A 19,623-nucleotide genomic window follows, 5' to 3' on the forward strand; every position below is an offset into this window, starting at 1 on the left:
GCGAGCACATTGAAAACCTCACATCCACATCGGAACTCGTCATTGTCAAAGGCATACTCAATTTGGTTTTGGACTTCCAATGCTGTTCCCGCTGCACATCTTAATCTAGCATATTAAATTATATAATTGTTTGGACATGGAAGAGGTGCCCGAGAAATATATAACTCGAGACATTATTTCCTACTTATCAAGGTCACCTATGTGTGATCGGTGCTATTCTCCTTGAGGCCACTCGTTAACATGATCAATCACCATTTTCAAACTTAGAACAAGTTCTCCAAGTTTAATTCCATAGACAAAAGGAAAATGCTCACCTCATGCGTGAAGATTTATTAATTCTGACGTTTGAAGAATTCCAATCTAATGAATCGATTAGTTCAACATTGATACGGTAAGCACGACCATACAAGTTTAATGAATGTTTTTGTGACTATTATAACTGTGAAATACGATGATATATTGGCTTCAAAAAGTTAATTGACGAACACCCTTTGTAACTGCAACATCTCGCAAATAGTTTTAGCATATTGCTCTACGTAATATTAAAGATTTTATTAAAAAAGATTTGCAATTGCTTTACATAAGTAGCAGTTTTGCCCAAACGGGAGCCATACATGCATTAGCTCAAATCTCATTCTTATTGCTCATGGACTGTACAGTAATGTAATGAAGATCGTATATATACATGCAATTGTGGATTTAGAATATGGATTGATGGTAGGACGTGTTCTTTCATCCCACGCAAGCAATGAGGTCTTGTACAATGACTGGGTGATCTAACGACAAATTAAGCTGTCTTCGTTGATTGGGAAATTTGGGATACTGCCGGATTTATGAGCGGGACAATCTTGTAGCGTGGATGGGAATAAGCACGGACTACCTTACAAGACTATATACTCCTGCATGATCAAGTGCTAAGTAGTACCAAGAAAAAAAACGTGATGTTGACACTTAAATTTTGGCGTATCATTTAGTCGTAATTTGTATAGAAAATTAGGGATTAAATTTTTAACCCCTAAACAAAAATATTTAGGTTGCATAACATATAGTTTAAATTCATTTTAGATTAATTGCATTTTGCATCGGACCGGCGGTGACGAACGAGCTTAAATTTCATCGAATGGGACTCGGCTCGCTTGGAATGCAAGGGCCGGGAATTACAAGTCAAACGGGCTCGATTGTTTTAATTTGAGCTTAATTCAGCCCATTATCCTTAATTAATTCAGCCCATTTAAATTAAATTAAAATCTAAGCCCAAGCCTAAGCCCATTAGGACTAGAGAGCCCATCTAATTAACCTAGATTAGTGTTATATATACATCATTAGGTCAGGATTTTAAGGGGGCCACACATTGAATACACGGCCACAAAGAGAGCTCCGCGATATTACAGAAAAGAGAAATCGTGAGAAGCCGCACCATAGAGGAGAAGAAGAACTCACGGCATAAGTCAAAGGGTTCTCAGTCAGTGGAGCACTCACACTGAAGTCCATTGGCCAAAGAGGATGCTGCCACTTACTGAACGAAGTACAGTGGAGACTTCGCATATTCAACGGACAGCCCAGCGGATTGCGGTTCCTTCTGCTCGGTGACGCAGTCAACTTCCAGGAGATCCGTTTATCGCTATGCATCCTGTCACGCGTACTGCTGCGATCGTGATTCCCGTCGCCTCGCCTTCATGCCTTTGAAGGTTTTCCAGAGCAGCCGCGTGTCCTCACTGACGTATCCAAGCTGACGACATAGCAACTCCACGATTGCTGTTGCTGCGCCCACCCGAGCGGCTCTTTCTCTTTTGCAGGGTTTCTTGACGTTCCTCAGGGTTTTCTTGCTGAGCACCACCACGGAACATAGTCACCGCGAGCCTAGCGCCAAGAAGAGCTGCTGTCCCAACCCCATGCGGTCGGGCTGCCGTCCCGAAGTTGAGCAGCCCCATCGGCCAAGCATTCTGTGAGCCCCCGCCAAGTTGCTGTTCAGCCGGTCATCGCCCCCGCCGTCTTCGACGCCCGTGAGCCACCGTGTCGTCGCCACCACCGCCGTCTCGATCCGCAAAGCCCGATCCCGATCCACAATTCGAATTTGGGAATTATCTGCAATTAGGTAATTCAACATTATCCGATATTTTCAGAATATTTAATTTCCTAATATGGGTGTTTGAATATTTCGTGAATATCATGTGGATATCTAGATATCTTAGGATAATATTTTCGATATCCACAATATTCGAAAACACCCAAAATTAGGAATCATTCCTAATTTGGCAACGTATCTGGACGACTATCCGACCTTATCCCTAAGGTACGATACGCGGCGATACGGAAAATCGTTATCTTATCCATAACCACTTGGGTACGATAATGATTTTTATCCGCTTTCCAAATTTGAATAATCGGCTTTCCGTCGATATCTATAACCCTATAGATATGACCGATAGTTTGATTTTTGTGCCTAATCCGAGTTTGAAACAAATATGGCGGATCCCGTGGACATTTTGAATGTGGTTGCTATCCTTGTTTATTTAATTGCTTTCCTTTTTCAAATAAACAGAAAATTCAAAAAAAAATATTAGATAGATTTGAATTAGAGTTTTCACATGTCTAGGAATCCTAAATATATCTAGAAGATAGAGTAGTTGTTTAATTTAAATTAGGACTTGAGATGATCTATTTCCTAGTTTAAATTAAGTAATATTCTAATCTTAATAGATTATTCAGGTTATTTTATTATTTCGAATTTCCATGAAAATCCCAAAAAAGAAGAATGAATTGTTTTAGGATAGATTAGGATAGATTGTATTCTTAATTTAAGTAATTCATTATTTCGAATTTTAACAAAAATCCTAAAAAGAAATCATGCTAGGGTAGATTAAGTCATCATAGTTTGCATGTTAATTTAGGCATTTTTATTATTCCGAATTTAAATTGAGAAAATACCAAAAATAATCATTCGTCCTGTCATTAGAAATAGGTCACGTCGTCGCACGACATATAGTTTGCATGCTAGGTTGCATTAATCGCATGTCATTGCATATAGGCTAGATTTCATTTAAATAAGTGAAAATCCAAAAAAGAAATTGAGTGAATTGCTTGTTAATTAGAAATCATATTAGGGTGTCAATGTGATTTTCTAGCTAACAATGCAGATGCTTACGTTGCTTCCAGGTAAGTAATTCTTCCAAACTTGCAATTTATTTAATGCTTTCTGGGTGTTAAATTGGTGGTTTGCGCACTCGCATGAACACCTCACATGTTAGTAACTAAGTTGAAATGGATCCAAACTGCCTGCCAAAACATTTTTGAAAAGAAAAGGTACCGAAAGGGCGTTAGACCAGATCTAGCGTAATCAAGTCCCCGGGCTTAGAATCTCTGGTTCGTAGGAATAAAACATATCTCCCTATGTTTTATTTAGGTTTCTAATCAACCTACCATAAATTGATTAGTGGCGACTCCGAGCATAAAAACTTTTGCATGTTAAAAACTTAAACTCAAAGTTGCGAATTGGTAGGGCTTGGGAGGGCCCGAGTTAAGATTAGTCTTAATAATCCATTAGCCCGAAAAATGAGGAATTTTTTTATGGTCGCGACAGCTTGGCGACTCCGCTGGGGACTTGAGTTAAAACTCTTAGTGGACTTAGGCCAATTTTTCTTTTTAAAAAAAAAACATTTTTGTTTGGCAACGAGGATCCCAGGTACGTCCCTAACATTTTAAGTGTTAAATGTTTTTGCAGAATGGGAGGTATAAGGGGAGGCGTGATTGTTAACCCTTGTTTTGCAGGGAGGTGTTTGGATGTATGGTTTATTTTACGCACGAAGCGCTGTTTGATATAACATGTTGTGCATGCCTTGCATTTACACTACACCGCACACACTACCCGCTGCCGGACCTGGGCGGCACAGGTTTAGGATGGTACTGAGACAGCGGACACCCCGACCACACCCGCGTGGTACGGGTCGCCCTCCTTGGTCCCGAAAGTTCTTTCACGGTGTCATTGAGTTCCCACCACGGTTGCACCCTTTGCAACCCGGGTCGGCTCCTTGACTAAGCCGGAGTAAGGGGTATCCCAGCCTAACCACCATCATGACTGGTTTAGCTCGGTAATCCTCGCGTCTCCACTTTGCAAGCCAGAGTTTAGATAGAAATCGAACCTCACATTTCATACGCATGTCTATGTGGTTGCCATGGTCCTACCAGGTGAAGTAAGTCTTCTGAACCTTTATCTTGCAGTTTACTTATTTTCTCGTATTTTTTTGGGTGATCCATGACAGGTCTAGGTAGGTTTTAATTTGAAAGCCATAATCATTGAGTCCTTTGAAAAGAAAAAAGAAAGAAAGAAAGAAAGCCTTTTTTTTAGAGAATTTATTTCCTGGGTAATTATTTTCACAAGAGGTTGTTATCGTTTTTATAACAAAAATGGCGAAAAAAAAATTTCAGAGAGTTTGTTTTCAGTTCATAGTTTCTAGGGAGTCTTAATTTTTGGTTTTCCTAATTTTATGATTGGGGATTTCGATGCGTCTATTTCCTAGGTTGTGTCTAGAGTGTTATTTATATTTCTTTGCTTAGAGCACTTTTCCATAAAGTCTCGTTCATATACGAGTATTTTTATGAATAAACGAAGAATGAAAAAGACTAGAAAGCGTGTCATGGACCAACCTTGTCTTGACCATGTGCTTATTTGGTTCATTTCTCTTAAATTAGGTGACTACGGATCATCCACAGTTATCGATCCGTCGCTCGAGCCTCGCCAAGGGGCAACCTCGCCGAGTTCCTTCATTGTTGCTCCTCCGCCACCGTGAGCTCACCGCCCGGCACAAACCGCAGCTCCGTCCACCACTTGCTGTTCTCGCGGCGACTGCGGCTTCTCTACATAAACGCCGTCCGTGTCTTTGTTTCTCGGAGCCTCATACGTCTGCTAGCCGCCAAGCCGAGACGCCCCTAGCTGTGAGCCACCACCGCGAGGAAGTTGATACTCGAGCTAAATGATCATGGATCGTCGAACACCGGCCGTTCCCGCCTGGCCACGAGAGAAAACAAGTAATCAGAGTGAAGTGCTGAACCGCCTTGCTAATATCGAGAAGGACCTGAAGCAGGCCTCTGTCATCCTCCAACAACTCACGAGGCAAACTGCGCATCTGTCGGACTGCTTGAAACAACTCACCATGACCCGCCCCTTTCCTCAATGGCCAAGGGTGATGATTCAAACGAAGCCCTTCAGCACCGACCCAAATGACAAAGCAGTCGTACCTGGCAATACTATTGAGTCCCCTGATCTTAGGGAGTTGAGCACCCTGCGTCCAAAGTTCGTAAAGCACGAACAAGGTAATCGGAATCCACTCGTTCCAACATCGCGCCCCCAGCAAAGCAAAGCACGACTACTCCCTGGATGTCAAGATAGCCCACCGAGACACCCGTTCTCTAATCGACGACAAGGCGCTAGAAGACAATTCACTCCTCTCCCCGGGTCTCTATCCCTAGTATTGACGATCCTCTGGGAAAAGGGCTTGCTTTCCACTGAGCCGAAACAGCCTAATCCTGAGCGGTTCTCCAACTACAACCCATCCAAAAAGTGTGACTATCACTTGGGAGAAGTCGGTCACTCCATTGATGACTGCTATGTTCTAAAGCATAAGGTTCAGGATCTCTTAGATATTGGGGCATTCACATTCCGTGCTTCGTGGCTCTGCCAAGGCCGAGACGATCTTCTCATAGTTCCAAACATCCGGACCACACCCCCGAGTCCAGCAAGAATGATACATGAAGAGAAAGAGGTGATCGACACTTTGGGGCAACCGAGCGGCAAGTTCGATTTTTATGTGAAATACTCGGCTCCCCCAAGCTTCTATATTGACCCACGTGATATTATCCCCGACGGATGGGGAGGTATGGATGATCCAACACCTCTAATGACAGAAAATTCTGATGATGCAATGGATGGAATCACTGCCCTGTTTGATGATTTCTTCGTTGGAGCTATCGAGGAAGGACCGTTAGAGGGAATGGGCACAGGCCCACAAGAGTAAAACTTTTACTTTTTCGCACACTCCCCTGCGTGGAAATTTTTACTGCTTTTTAGGACTTGCCCCGTTTCGGGCGCTGCTTTCCATTTTCATTTCTAGGATTTGGTTGTTGCAATTTCCATTCAATAAATGTAATTCATTTTGAAATAATCAATGAAATTACAAGTTATTTTCGTTTTGAGGACATGTTGAGGTATACCAAACTAGCCCGGTGATGATATCCAACCGATAAAAGAAAATATAGTCCAAGGAAAATTCTGAGGCCTGGGCTTCTTCATGTTCCCTCGCGTTAAAACTTTTTTGAAAAGAATTTTGAAAAATCACTAAAAAATTAAAAAAAAAAAAAACTGTTTAGCTTTGTTTGTCTTTTTGAACCCCCTACTTTATGTTTCAGGGGCAATCTTGTGACACGTGAGGGTATGGGAACGGTCCAATCTGATGAATTATGTGCCGCCGAGCCTGATCTCGATGACACCGACGAACTCGAAGATTCCTCGGAAATGCTGCGTGGCCTAGAACGACATGAAAGGTCCAAAGTTCTCACGTCAGACCAAACTGTCACTATTAACTTGGGTGATGCGGAGGAACCCAGAGAAGCGAAGAGAGGGGCAAATCCCCCTGAGAGTGAGACGAAATGCCCGATTCAGTTGCTGCATGAGTAGGTAAGTCTTTCAACCAAAAAGTGCGTCAATGACACTTCGAGGTAAATGATCTAGTCCTAAGGAAGGTACTGCCAGTCTTTCCTGTTCCTGGGGGTAAATTTGCCCTAAACTACATCGGCCCATATGTGGTAAAAAAGGTGCTTCCCGGAGGTGCCCTGATTCTCACAGAAATGGATGGTCGTGAGTTCTCCAATCTTGTTAATTCTGATGCTGTAAAGATGTATTATCCTTGATAAAACCTGACATTCTGCAGCAAAAGTTTCCAGTGTTTGGCTTTATACCTTTGAATTGCAAACATTTCACTGATGAATAAATGGTTTCAACCAATTTCAAGTTAAGATGTTTGCATTGGCTTTAATTTCTGCATGGTTATTTTGTCGATCAGTATCATTGACTTCAAAGGAGAAGTCTATTTAGACAATCTGATAACTCATGTGGAATGACTTGAATGTGTCGAATGAGGTACATCGGGATGATGAAAGGCAAGTCCTATCCTATACACAGTCCCATGCACTAATCCCCAGTGAGTTGAGTGGAAAAATTCCATGTCTGCAAGGTAAAGGGTTATATCGCAAAAGGTACGGCAACCGAAATGACGAGAGGCAGTTCATTTCTCTATCCCAAACACTACAAGTTATCCATTGTTTTGCCACTTTGAGCCTAAACACTTGGAGAAATTCTTTCAAATTACCCCTGTCAAGAACCACCCCACATTGGGGCAAACTGGAGGTAAGTCAGCATTATAAGTTGAAAAATGAGTAGAAATTTTCTTGCTCTCACTTGCATCAATCTTCGAGTGTTGCTTTTTTCAGATGAATTCACACGAAATTCAAGTGCCTTAGAATGACGAAGAGCATTTCATTCTCTATCCTATACACACTTTATCCTTTGCTAAGCTCAATTGAGCCTGCAAATTCGTTTCTTAAACCCAGTTGGTGATCATCCCCCACACTGAGGCAGGGTAAAAGCCATCACTGTCCACGCAGCATATCCGGAGCGCCGATAGAAGATGAAGGAAAGTCCAAATGTTAGTCATTTGGTCAAAACAAGCCAAAGGGTGGCTGGCCAATATATGCATTGTAAACAGAGTGTGTCAAAAGTCAAAAATGAAAAAAAGAAAAATTAGGGGGCATGAAAAAGCAGTGTGCCTGGTAAAAGCAAGGCCAATGCCCGTGAAAAAGAAAAGAAAAGAAGAAGAAGAGAATGAATGAAAAAATGAAGAAAAAGGAGAGAACTTCTGAGTAGAAAATGTTAAGATGTGTCAAAGTCATCCACAGTCTTAAGGAGTCAAGTGATAAGCTCTCGAGGCCAATGGAGCATCTACTGAGAAGACAATCCCTGGCGGAAAAGAGGACCGGTGATAATGCCGAGATGATCACCAACTTATTCACCCCAATTATACACATTTTGAGCCTAATGATCCATTCATTTCTCAACCCATGAGCCTAGCCTACGTTACATCCCTTGTAAAGTCTCTTCAGATTAGGGCACTTGAACTAACGAAGGATTCAGATGTTTATAAGCTTAGCTCAAAGAAGTGCGAGCAAGTCCATTTCTATCTCGTTTTGCAGGGTTCTTGACTTGTAAACCCGGAGACGATTGCGGAGTATTGTTCTTTCAATAGCCTTGACTCAAAGAGTCCCCTTTTGCTAAGCCATTGACCAAGCCCATGTTACGGTCCTGACAAAGACCTCTCATATTGGTAAGGTCGTACCGCTTGCGAGAATACTCGGACCCTTGTCCACATGATGAAGGTGAGATGGAGTGATTCTCATAAATCAGCCTTTTTCAATGAGAATGAGAGAAAGCCCTTTTAGATCGGAAGTCCCTCATTCGGCATTTTCAAGACACCCACTTGTAAGTTCGAATTCTCTTGTCATGATTGTTCCCCAGCGGAGTTTGTAATACCGATTTGACAAAACCATCGTGCATGAAAATCAGTCGAAAATCATAGTGCATGTGTATATGTGTTCTTAATGGCGAATGCATATTACATGTTACTTAAAACCGTGTCTAACAGGAGACACACCTTCAGAGTTGGAGATATCGCCAGGTAAGTATATCTATATCCCTAGGATGTCTATGACTATCTAGGTGTCCCTAACCTGTTCGAGCAATCGTCAGGTCCCACATTTGATCATTTTTGCGATCTCTAGATGCCTTTGATGATGTTTAGGTGTCTATTGATCAAGCTTTTTCAGGTACCTCTGATGATATCCAGGTACTTTGTCAAGGAACCCTTGAACACTTGGGCTAGCCCCTTTGTTCACCAAATCACAGATTTTCATACAATCTCGAGAAGATTCCCCCGTTACTCACCTATGAGCAGGTATAGGTGAGGCGGCCAAATCTTTGCATATGAGCAGGTGTATGTAAAGGTCGGAATTCTCCCCAAATCTCAGGTATTCCCCCGTTACTCGCCTATGAGCAGGTATAGGTGAGGCGGCCAAATCTTTGCATATGAGCAGGTATATGTAAAGGTCGGAATTCTCCCCAAATCTCAGGTATTCCCCCGCTACTTGCCTATGAGCAGGTATAGGTGAAGTGGTCAAATCCTTGCATATGAGCAGGTATATGTAAAGGTCGGAATATTCTTTCAACCCCAGGTGTTCCCCTGCTACTCGCTTATGAGCAGGTATAAGTGAGGCGGCCAAATCTTTGCATATGAGCAGGTATATGTAAAGGTCGGAATATCCTCTTGACTTCAAAAGTTCTCCCCGCAATTCACTTATGAGCAGGTATAAGTGAAGCGGCCAAATCTTTGCAAACACCTATGGAGATGTATAGGTAGTTGGTAAAGATCGGAACTGTTCTCACGAATCCAGATGATGATTGGATACGTCGAGCTTTCTTCGTGTGTTTTGACTTAACTGCAGATCACCGAAGTTCATCAACGTATATCAGGCAATACCTATGGAAATGAGCCCAGACATTTGCCAAACAACATACAAAGTCCGAGTCGTGCCTCGAATTGCGCTATCTCACTCCTGTCAGGTAAGTAATTCCAGGTATGTTTTCCACTCATGTTAGCATACATCATTTCTTAATGCATTTTAAAATGGGACTCATAATCCCGACAAAAACAACATTCATTGCATTTGCATGGTTGAAATTTAGGTATCATTTAGTCTTTGAATGCAACCTCTACGAGCTCACCTTCAAAGAGGGGCAGCTGTTGACACTTAAATTTTGGCGTATCATTTAGTCGTAATTTGTATAGAAAATTAGGGATTAAATTTTTAACCCCTAAACAAAAATATTTAGGTTGCATAACATATAGTTTAAATTCATTTTAGATTAATTGCATTTTGCATCGGACCGGCGGTGACGAACGAGCTTAAATTTCATCGAATGGGACTCGGCTCGCTTGGAATGCAAGGGCCGGGAATTACAAGTCAAACGGGCTCGGTTGTTTTAATTTGAGCTTAATTCAGCCCATTATCCTTAATTAATTCAGCCCATTTAAATTAAATTAAAATCTAAGCCCAAGCCTAAGCCCATTAGGACTAGAGAGCCCATCTAATTAACCTAGATTAGTGTTATATATACATCATTAGGTCAGGATTTTAAGGGGGCCACACATTGAATACACGGCCACAAAGAGAGCTCCGCGATATTACAGAAAAGAGAAATCGTGAGAAGCCGCACCATAGAGGAGAAGAAGAACTCACGGCATAAGTCAAAGGGTTCTCAGTCAGTGGAGCACTCACACTGAAGTCCATTGGCCAAAGAGGATGCTGCCACTTACTGCACGAAGTACAGTGGAGACTTCGCATATTCAACGGACAGCCCAGCGGATTGCGGTTCCTTCTGCTCGGTGACGCAGTCAACTTCCAGGAGATCCGTTTATCGCTATGCATCCTGTCACGCGTACTGCTGCGATCGTGATTCCCGTCGCCTCGCCTTCATGCCTTTGAAGGTTTTCCAGAGCAGCCGCGTGTCCTCACTGACGTATCCAAGCTGACGACATAGCAACTCCACGATTGCTGTTGCTGCGCCCACCCGAGCGGCTCTTTCTCTTTTGCAGGGTTTCTTGACGTTCCTCAGGGTTTTCTTGCCGAGCACCACCACGGAACATAGTCACCGCGAGCCTAGCGCCAAGAAGAGCTGCTGTCCCAACCCCATGCGGTCGGGCTGCCGTCCCGAAGTTGAGCAGCCCCATCGGCCAAGCATTCTGTGAGCCCCCGCCAAGTTGCTGTTCAGCCGGTCATCGCCCCGCCGTCTTCGACGCCCGTGAGCCACCGTGTCGTCGCCACCACCGCCGTCTCGATCCGCAAAGCCCGATCCCGATCCACAATTCGAATTTGGGAATTATCTGCAATTAGGTAATTCAACATTATCCGATATTTTCAGAATATTTAATTTCCTAATATGGGTGTTTGAATATTTCGTGAATATCATGTGGATATCTAGATATCTTAGGATAATATTTTCGATATCCACAATATTCGAAAACACCCAAAATTAGGAATCATTCCTAATTTGGCAACGTATCTGGACGACTATCCGACCTTATCCCTAAGGTACGATACGCGGCGATACGGAAAATCGTTATCTTATCCATAACCACTTGGGTACGATAATGATTTTTATCCGCTTTCCAAATTTGAATAATCGGCTTTCCGTCGATATCTATAACCCTATAGATATGACCGATAGTTTGATTTTTGTGCCTAATCCGAGTTTGAAACAAATATGGCGGATCCCGTGGACGTTTTGAATGTGGTTGCTATCCTTGTTTATTTAATTGCTTTCCTTTTTCAAATAAACAGAAAATTCAAAAAAAAAATATTAGATAGATTTGAATTAGAGTTTTCACATGTCTAGGAATCCTAAATATATCTAGAAGATAGAGTAGTTGTTTAATTTAAATTAGGACTTGAGATGATCTATTTCCTAGTTTAAATTAAGTAATATTCTAATCTTAATAGATTATTCAGGTTATTTTATTATTTCGAATTTCCATGAAAATCCCAAAAAAGAAGAATGAATTGTTTTAGGATAGATTAGGATAGATTGTATTCTTAATTTAAGTAATTCATTATTTCGAATTTTAACAAAAATCCTAAAAAGAAATCATGCTAGGGTAGATTAAGTCATCATAGCTTGCATGTTAATTTAGGCATTTTTATTATTCCGAATTTAAATTGTGAAAATACCAAAAATAATCATTCGTCCTGTCATTAGAAATAGGTCACGTCGTCGCACGACATATAGTTTGCATGCTAGGTTGCATTAATCGCATGTCATTGCATATAGGCTAGATTTCATTTAAATAAGTGAAAATCCAAAAAAGAAATTGAGTGAATTGCTTGTTAATTAGAAATCATATTAGGGTGTCAATGTGATTTTCTAGCTAACAATGCAGATGCTTACGTTGCTTCCAGGTAAGTAATTCTTCCAAACTTGCAATTTATTTAATGCTTTCTGAGTGTTAAATTGGTGGTTTGCGCACTCGCATGAACACCTCACATGTTAGTAACTAAGTTGAAATGGATCCAAACTGCCTGCCAAAATATTTTTGAAAAGAAAAGGTACCGAAAGGGCGTTAGACCAGATCTAGCGTAATCAAGTCCCCGGGCTTAGAATCTCTGGTTCGTAGGAATAAAACATATCTCCCTATGTTTTATTTAGGTTTCTAATCAACCTACCATAAATTGATTAGTGGCGACTCCGAGCATAAAAACTTTTGCATGTTAAAAACTTAAACTCAAAGTTGCGAATTGGTAGGGCTTGGGAGGGCCCGAGTTAAGATTAGTCTTAATAATCCATTAGCCCGAAAAATGAGGAATTTTTTTAGGGTCGCGACAGGTGAAAAGAATCCCCATCGAAGAATGAAATCGAACATGACCCTTTTTTCACTCTATAAGGATCAACACTAAATGAGCATGTCGACGTAAATTAGTTCTTGGCATCTCATAAATAGAAATAAGAGATACAAGAATTTATTCGTTTTAAGTTGAAACAAATCCTATTTATTCTTTTCAATGGTCTCTGCTTTATGAACCTTGCTCTTACACGAATCAACCCCAGCTTCCAACCCAACTAACGAAGATATCTTGGCGGCATTGCCCCATTTGGAATTTAGCACAATTCTTGCAAAGAAATAGCTCACTTGTTTCTCGATAAGAGATGGGAAATATGCTCAATATCATTGGATTAAATAATTGATCTAAATAAGATAGACATCCATCTTATAATAAGGAATATCAAACTCCTAGAAAGATGAAAGATCTGAAGCCAAGATCAATTGCTAGCTGGACTAAGTAAGCGGAATGATCGCACTCAAGAAACCAGTTTCTTTGCTAACATGGGCTTTACACAATCAGTCAAATCATATAGATATTCCTTCAATACAACAAAGGTTATCGAAAGGATCCCGAAGACTCACCAAAGCATGAAAACCGGGATCTTTCATAAAATTGATTTTTATTCAAATAGTGTATAACCCATGGATAAGCTCATATTAACTCGTCAATTTGGAATTCAGTTCGGCATTTTCCTTGGGATGTGTCGATGTAATTTGCTAATCTGTAGAGATTCGTAGGCGATGGTATGATATGAAATAATTTAGAATGATGTTACAACTAGACTAAAAGGAGACGGGAAGGCATTTTCAATTGAAGCACTTAAGACTTCGACCTTTGTTTTTGCAATTGGCTACACAACTACTTCTTTTTGGTAGGCCTCTACTTCACTGGGGTATGCCATTCTTCTTGAGAGTTCGGCTAGAAAGACTCCCTCTCCAAGATAGGCGTAGTTGGAATTGAGATCTCATTCAAGAAAAATATATCAAATATTTGGAGTTCTTTTTTAACATGTTTATATTCTATCAATGTTGGAAAGATTAAGACGAATAGTCAGCAGAGTCCACATTTAATAGAAGATGTGGCTCAAATCGATACATAAAGAATAATAATTGTATTTGCATTTCCAATAAGTATTCATGCTTATCCCAAGAAATGTATTCAGTCTTATTTAAAGATGAAATCCCCTAAGGTAATATGAAGAATTGGGGGGGTCTCCCATTGCGGACGTCGGCTTCCGAGGGTCCTCTCCTTGGTTGACCGAACCACGTTAAATCCTTTTCTCCTTCTTCGTATACGTGTGATTACAGAGAAGACATGGTATCAGAGGTAGGTTCAACTGTGATGCCTATGCTATTGAAGTCGCTATTTGCCGCTTCATTCTACTTCTGATTTAAATAAGCTTTTGACCATCTCTTTTCTTCTTGCTAAAATGACTAGTTCTTCAGTAGACCAAGGAGAGGCTTGGAAGCCTACGTCCACAATGGGCACCTCGGGGATTTCATAATTTTTAAATAAGATAGAATACATCTTTGGAGATAAACATGAATATCCATTGAAAATGAAAATACAATTGTTATTTCTTTCTTTATCGATTTGAGCTAAATCTCCCACTAAATTTAGATTTTATAGACTAGTCACTCTTAATCATACTAAGGTCACATGGAGTTTTTTTTTGGTCAAAAGGTCACATGGAGTTGGCTGACCATATATTGCGATATCTAAAGTCATGACTTGGACGTGGCATTCTTATAAAGAATCATGATCACACAGAGATTGAAGGTTATGCTGATTTATATTGGGTTGTAAATCCCACAGATAGAAGATCCATGATGGGGTTCTGCATCTTTGTAGGAGGAAATCTGGTCACTTGGAAGAGCAAAAAGCAAAGTGTGTTAGTTAGGTCAAGTGCAGAAGCTGAGTACATAGCCATGGCTTCAACCACGTGTGAATTAGTCTGGCTTCGTTTATTGTTGCGGGAATTGGGTCTTAATAAGCTTCAAACTCCTTCGAAATTGTTTTGCGATAATCAAGCAGGAATTCATAATGCTTCAAATTCGATCTTTCATGAAAGGACCAAGTATATAGAGGTCGACTGTCACTATACTCGTGAGAAAGTTTAAGACAAGATAATTGAGACTCCATACATAAGAAAATGAAGGTCAATTGGCTGACATATTTACTAAGACTTTTTCCACCAAAATTTTTCAGTGAGTGATGGCCAAGCTAGTCTCTAATGACATCTTTGCCCTAACTTGGAGGGGGAGTGTTAGAAAGATAACCGTGACTAGTCATTAGAGTTCAAATTAGTAGCATATTTGGCTCAAATCAATAAAAAATGAAATAAAGACCGTATTTGTCTTTCCAATAGATATTCATGTTTATTATGTAAATTTAATGAAATCCCCAAGGTGACATGAAGAATTAGGGATTTCCCTCGTGGACATAGGCTTCCAAGGGTCCTCTCCTTGATCGATTGAACCACGTTAAATCATTTTCTCCTTCTTCGTGTATGTATGTGATTACAGAGAAAACAATCAATATGATAAGAAACAGACAAATAAAGTAAAGAAGAATAACAAAACTATCAAGAAAATAGAAAGTATTAAAAAAGTGGCAACATCATCATATGATATATTCTACATATATTGACACACAAAATTTATAAAAAGCAAGGAAAAAGAAACTTATGAAATAAGTGTAATATTGATCTTACCAAACGGTCTATGCACTTTATATTATTTTTTTGTTCATTTTAATTTTTTGTTGCTGTTTCTCTGCTTCATCATCCACAGAGGATAGAAAGAAGAAGTTAGTTCCCACGATCCAACCAGTCAAGCTTGAGACTCAATACTGGGACTCACTCCTCTCCTTTTAATCCGTGAGTGACAACCACCTTCATCGCTCCTCGAAAGCTTCAACACCGATCGCAAGAAACGATTCGCTCGGCCGCTTCCCATGACGGCGACGGCAGAGATCTTCGTCGTCACCGGGCCGGGCCAGGGCCACCTCCACCCTTGCATGGAGCTCTGCCTCCACCTCACCCGCCGCAGCTACCTCACCACCCTCGTCATCCCCTCCCATCTCTCCTCCGCCATCCCTCCCTCCTTCGCCTCCAACCCCCTCGTCGCCGTCGCCCAGATCGCCGGCTCCTCCGGCCCTCCCATGCACGTCTCCGACCCGCTCAATCAGCCCGCCGGCCGGGATCTCTCGGCCCACCTGGAGAAACGGACGGCCGGTAGCGAGCCGCTGCGTGTGGTGTGCGCGGTCGTGGATTTCCAGGTGGGGTGGACCAGGGAAGTGTTCTGGAAGTTCGACGTCCCGGTGATCAGCTTCGTCACCTTCAGCGCCTGCGCAGCGGCCATGGAGCTAGGCGCGTGGAGGGCGCAGGCGGGCGACGTCCGTCCCGGCGAAGCTCGCTTGATTCCGGGGCTGCCCGAAGAAATGGCCATCGTGTATTCCGATCTTAAAAGGAAGCCCTTCGGTCCTCCTCGAGGCGGCCCGGCAGGTCCGGGACCGAGGCCAGGAGGTGGCGGAGGCGGGCCGCCGAAGCCTGGCGGCCGGCCGCCCTGGGTCCCGGAGGTCGAGGGCTCGATCGGGCTCATGTTCAACTCGTGCGCCGACCTGGAGCGGCCTTTCCTCGACTACATGGGGGACCAGATGAAGATGCCGGCCTGGGGCGTCGGCCCGCTCCTGCCCGAGCAGTACTGGAAGACGTCCGGTGACTCGCTGATCTCGGACCGCGCGATCCGGCAGCACAGTCGCGAGTCGAACTGCACGGAGGACGAGGTGATCCAGTGGCTGGACAGCAAGCCGCCGCACTCGGTCCTGTACGTGGCGTTCGGCAGCGAGGTGGGCCCGGACGAGGAGGAGCTGGCGCAACTGGCCGCGGCGCTGGAGGAGTCGACCCGGGCCTTCATATGGGTCATCGGGTCCAAGTCCGGAGGGCACTTCTCGGACGGCATGGAGAGCAGGGTTGGGGACAGGGGCCTGATCATAAGAGGGTGGGCGCCGCAGCTCCTGATCCTTAGCCACCCGTCGACGGGCGGGTTCCTGTCGCACTGCGGGTGGAACTCGACGGCGGAGGCAATCGGGCGTGGGGTCCCGCTGCTGGCATGGCCGATCCGGGGCGATCAGCACTACAATGCCAAGCTGGTGGTGAGCCATCTCAAGATTGGGTACAGAGTGGCCGAGGATCTGTCGCGGGTGGTGAAGAAGGACGAGATAGCGAAGGGGATCGAGAGCCTCATGTCCGATGAGGAGATGCACGAGAGAGCAGCTTCGATCAAGGCCAAGTTCGGGCATGGTTTCCCGGCGAGCTCGGAGAGTGCATTCGATGCTTTTAGAGATTTTATTAACCAGAGGCTTTGAACGAGTTCTGTTGTAATTGGATCTTTTGGCCATGTAACCATGAAATTTCACCTTAGTTCTGCTTGCAAAATTTCCCATCTCTACTGAATTTTCATTGGGACAGTTCACATGTGGCCTCTAGTGCATGAATATGGTGAGCCGTTTCATGAATAAACCAGAGAGGCTATCCCCTGTTGAAATGGATACATGTGTTCAGGTTGCCTAATGAATTCACTGGTTCATGCCAAGTGAGTTGCTCCATGGCAAATTTGTGAGAGTTTGAAGAGCTGACAAAAGAAAGAAGACAAATTGCTTTATGCTAAAGAGTTTTGGTTTCAATCTCGCTCCTCTGTCAATGAAAAGAAGCGAGGATAAAGATGGGAAGATATTGCCGTTGCTTTCGGTTTCGCAGAGACGGGGAGCATAATCCAACAGCAAACGTGGGGACGTCTTTTCGATCCGTGGCGTCAGTCATGACGTTGGATCCAACTGACTTTATGTGTCTGTAATGGACAACAACACATCAATGTCTTTCGGCGCGTCTAGACATTTCCTCTCGAAAGGGCCAACCCCCTAAAGTAAAGAAAGAGTAAGCATCACAGTCGATATTCGGACTAAGTAGAGTTTGCGTAGTGTTTACATCGGCTATGGACTTATTTGCGTTCAGCGGTCACTTTTATCAAAAAGAAAAACAGTTCCTGGTCGCTCTTAAGAGATTTGCCGACCATGAGGCAAGCCATTGACTATGGTGTCACTGAAGATTGTACTTGATTTCGCATAGGGAGAGAATAATGACCTGCAGATTTCGCGTCGGCAATGAGATGCAGGGGGACGAGAACTGAACCCGAAATCCGATCTCGGTGGAGTTTAGATCGTAACCAAGTGACAGAAAACAGAAGCGTGAGAGGCTCTGAAACAGCGAAACCACGAATACACGCGCGCACGCGCGCGCGCGCACAGACAGAGACCGAGACTGTGTGGTACTTCCTCCATTCAAACACCCCACTTCACAACAATCATCCATCTTGAACATCCGATCGTGGTCGCCACCTAACAGTCCAAGTTTGTTCTCTCTCTCTCTCTCTCTCTTTGTGAATTATGATCAGTCTACAAATGCTTAGCCTACGAAATCTTCCTTCTCTTTGACATCCTTAACCAGCAAATACATCAAAGAAGTTCGTGTCAGTCGCTCCCAAAAAAGATTTGTGACGACAAAGGCATGTCGGCTGAGAACGAGATCCTGGTGGTGCCCAAGATCGGGCAAGGCCATCTCTTCCCTTGCATCGAGCTCTGCAAGCACCTCCTCCGCCGTGATTTCCGCATTACCGTGGTCGCCGCCTCCGACATCTCCTCCTCCATCCCCTCCACTCTCCAACAATCCCATCTCTTTGCTCTGATCAACATCTCACCACCACAAGACACGCCACCTGACCCGCCTGCTAGCTTCCCTCGCCAGCACCAACAGATGGCCCAGGGCATCGAATCATTCCTTGCTGCGCGTGACCCAGCTCGAGCCCGGCCTGTTTGCGCGGTGATCGACCACATCATGTACAAGACACAGGAGGTGTTCTCCAAGCTTGGGATCCCCACGGTGACTTTCATTACTTCCGGGGCGTGCTGGGCCGCGGTGCAGCATGCGGCGTACGTGGTCCGGCCCGACGACATGAAGCCGGGGGAGGTTCGTGCCTTACCGGGCTTGCCCAATGAGATGGTGCTGAGTTATTCGGATCTTAAACAGAGGCGCCACTGGATGCCCTCGAATCGGGGAGGAGGAGGGGGAGGTGGAGGGAGGGACCCGGGAGGGTCAAGGCCGCAGATGGGCCCGCCTCGTCCGGGTCAGCCAGCCCCGTGGGTGGAAGAAGTGAAGAGCTCGGTAGCGTTACTAATCAACACGTGCGATGATCTCGAGCGCCCGTTCCTAGACTACATGGCCAATCTGACGGGCAAGCCCGTCTGGGGCGTGGGCCCGCTCCTGCCGGAGGAATACTGGAGGTCCGCAGCGTCCTTGCTTCAGGGGCGGGAGATCCGGCCCAAGAGAGAGTCCAACTACTCGGACGACGAGATAATCGGGTGGCTCGACCGGCAACCTCGAGGCTCCGTCATGTACATATCGTTCGGCAGCGAGGTGGGCCCCTCGACGGAGGAGTACCCGGAGCTAGCCAAGGCGCTGGAGGAGTCGAACCGGCCATTCATATGGGTGATCCAGAAGAAGTCAGGCCGGCCTGGTCCGCCGGGCGGAGGGCCAGCCCAAATGGAAAGCAGCTACTTTCCACATGGTTTGGACGACACAGTGGGGGGGGATAGGGGGCTGATCATACACGGGTGGGCGCCGCAGCTGCTGATACTGAGCCACCCATCAACCGGTGGGTTCGTGTCCCACTGCGGGTGGAACTCCACGGTGGAGGCAATAGCGAGAGGAGTCCCGATTTTGGCATGGCCAATCAGGGGCGACCAATACTACAATGCCAAGCTGGTGGTGAATCATCTCAAGATAGGGGCTTTGGTGTGTGATGGATACCCAGCTGAGATGGTGAAGAAGGACGATGTTTTGAAGGGAATCGAGCGGGTCTTGACCGCCGAAGAGATTACTAGGAGATCGATGGGTCTTGGAGAGAGGTTTGAGAAGGGCTTTCCTGAGAGCTCAGTGAGTTCAATGGATGCTTTCAGAGACTTTGTCAACCGAAAAACAGAGTAGGCACTGTGTGCTTTGTGGTTGCCTACTTGTATGGAGAAGGAAGTTCGAAGCTAGAACAATAAAACGAGCATCACTTTCTACCATTTTTTCGTTATAGATGT

The 19,623-nt window shown here is 44.2% G+C and overlaps 2 protein-coding genes across 2 annotated transcripts; both read left to right on the forward strand.

Annotated features, from left to right (window-relative positions):
• The first annotated feature begins 15,368 nt into the window (after positions 1-15,368).
• On the forward strand, positions 15,369-16,918 carry LOC115664027 (probable UDP-glucosyl transferase 73B6). The gene has a single exon (XM_030585975.2). It carries the CDS (start codon positions 15,436-15,438, stop codon positions 16,846-16,848), a length of 1,413 nt encoding a protein of 470 aa, XP_030441835.2. The 5' UTR covers positions 15,369-15,435; the 3' UTR covers positions 16,849-16,918.
• Positions 16,919-17,749: 831 nt separating this feature from the next.
• On the forward strand, positions 17,750-19,605 carry LOC115664022 (probable UDP-glucosyl transferase 73B6). The gene has a single exon (XM_056317719.1). The coding sequence runs from the start codon at positions 18,047-18,049 to the stop codon at positions 19,520-19,522; it is 1,476 nt and encodes a 491-aa protein (XP_056173694.1). The 5' UTR covers positions 17,750-18,046; the 3' UTR covers positions 19,523-19,605.
• The last annotated feature ends 18 nt before the right edge of the window (positions 19,606-19,623 follow it).

This window comes from Syzygium oleosum, unplaced genomic scaffold (assembly GCF_021117445.2).
Source record: "Syzygium oleosum isolate NSW1041296 unplaced genomic scaffold, Sole_v2.1 Sole_v2.14, whole genome shotgun sequence".
NCBI classification, from domain to species: domain Eukaryota; kingdom Viridiplantae; phylum Streptophyta; class Magnoliopsida; order Myrtales; family Myrtaceae; genus Syzygium; species Syzygium oleosum.

What these genes read in the sequence shown, in the direction of transcription:
- LOC115664027 (XM_030585975.2), top strand. Translation starts at nt 15,436, where the DNA reads ATGACGGCGACGGCAGAGATCTTCGTCGTCACCGGGCCGGGCCAGGGC.
- LOC115664022 (XM_056317719.1), top strand. Translation starts at nt 18,047, where the DNA reads ATGTCGGCTGAGAACGAGATCCTGGTGGTGCCCAAGATCGGGCAAGGC.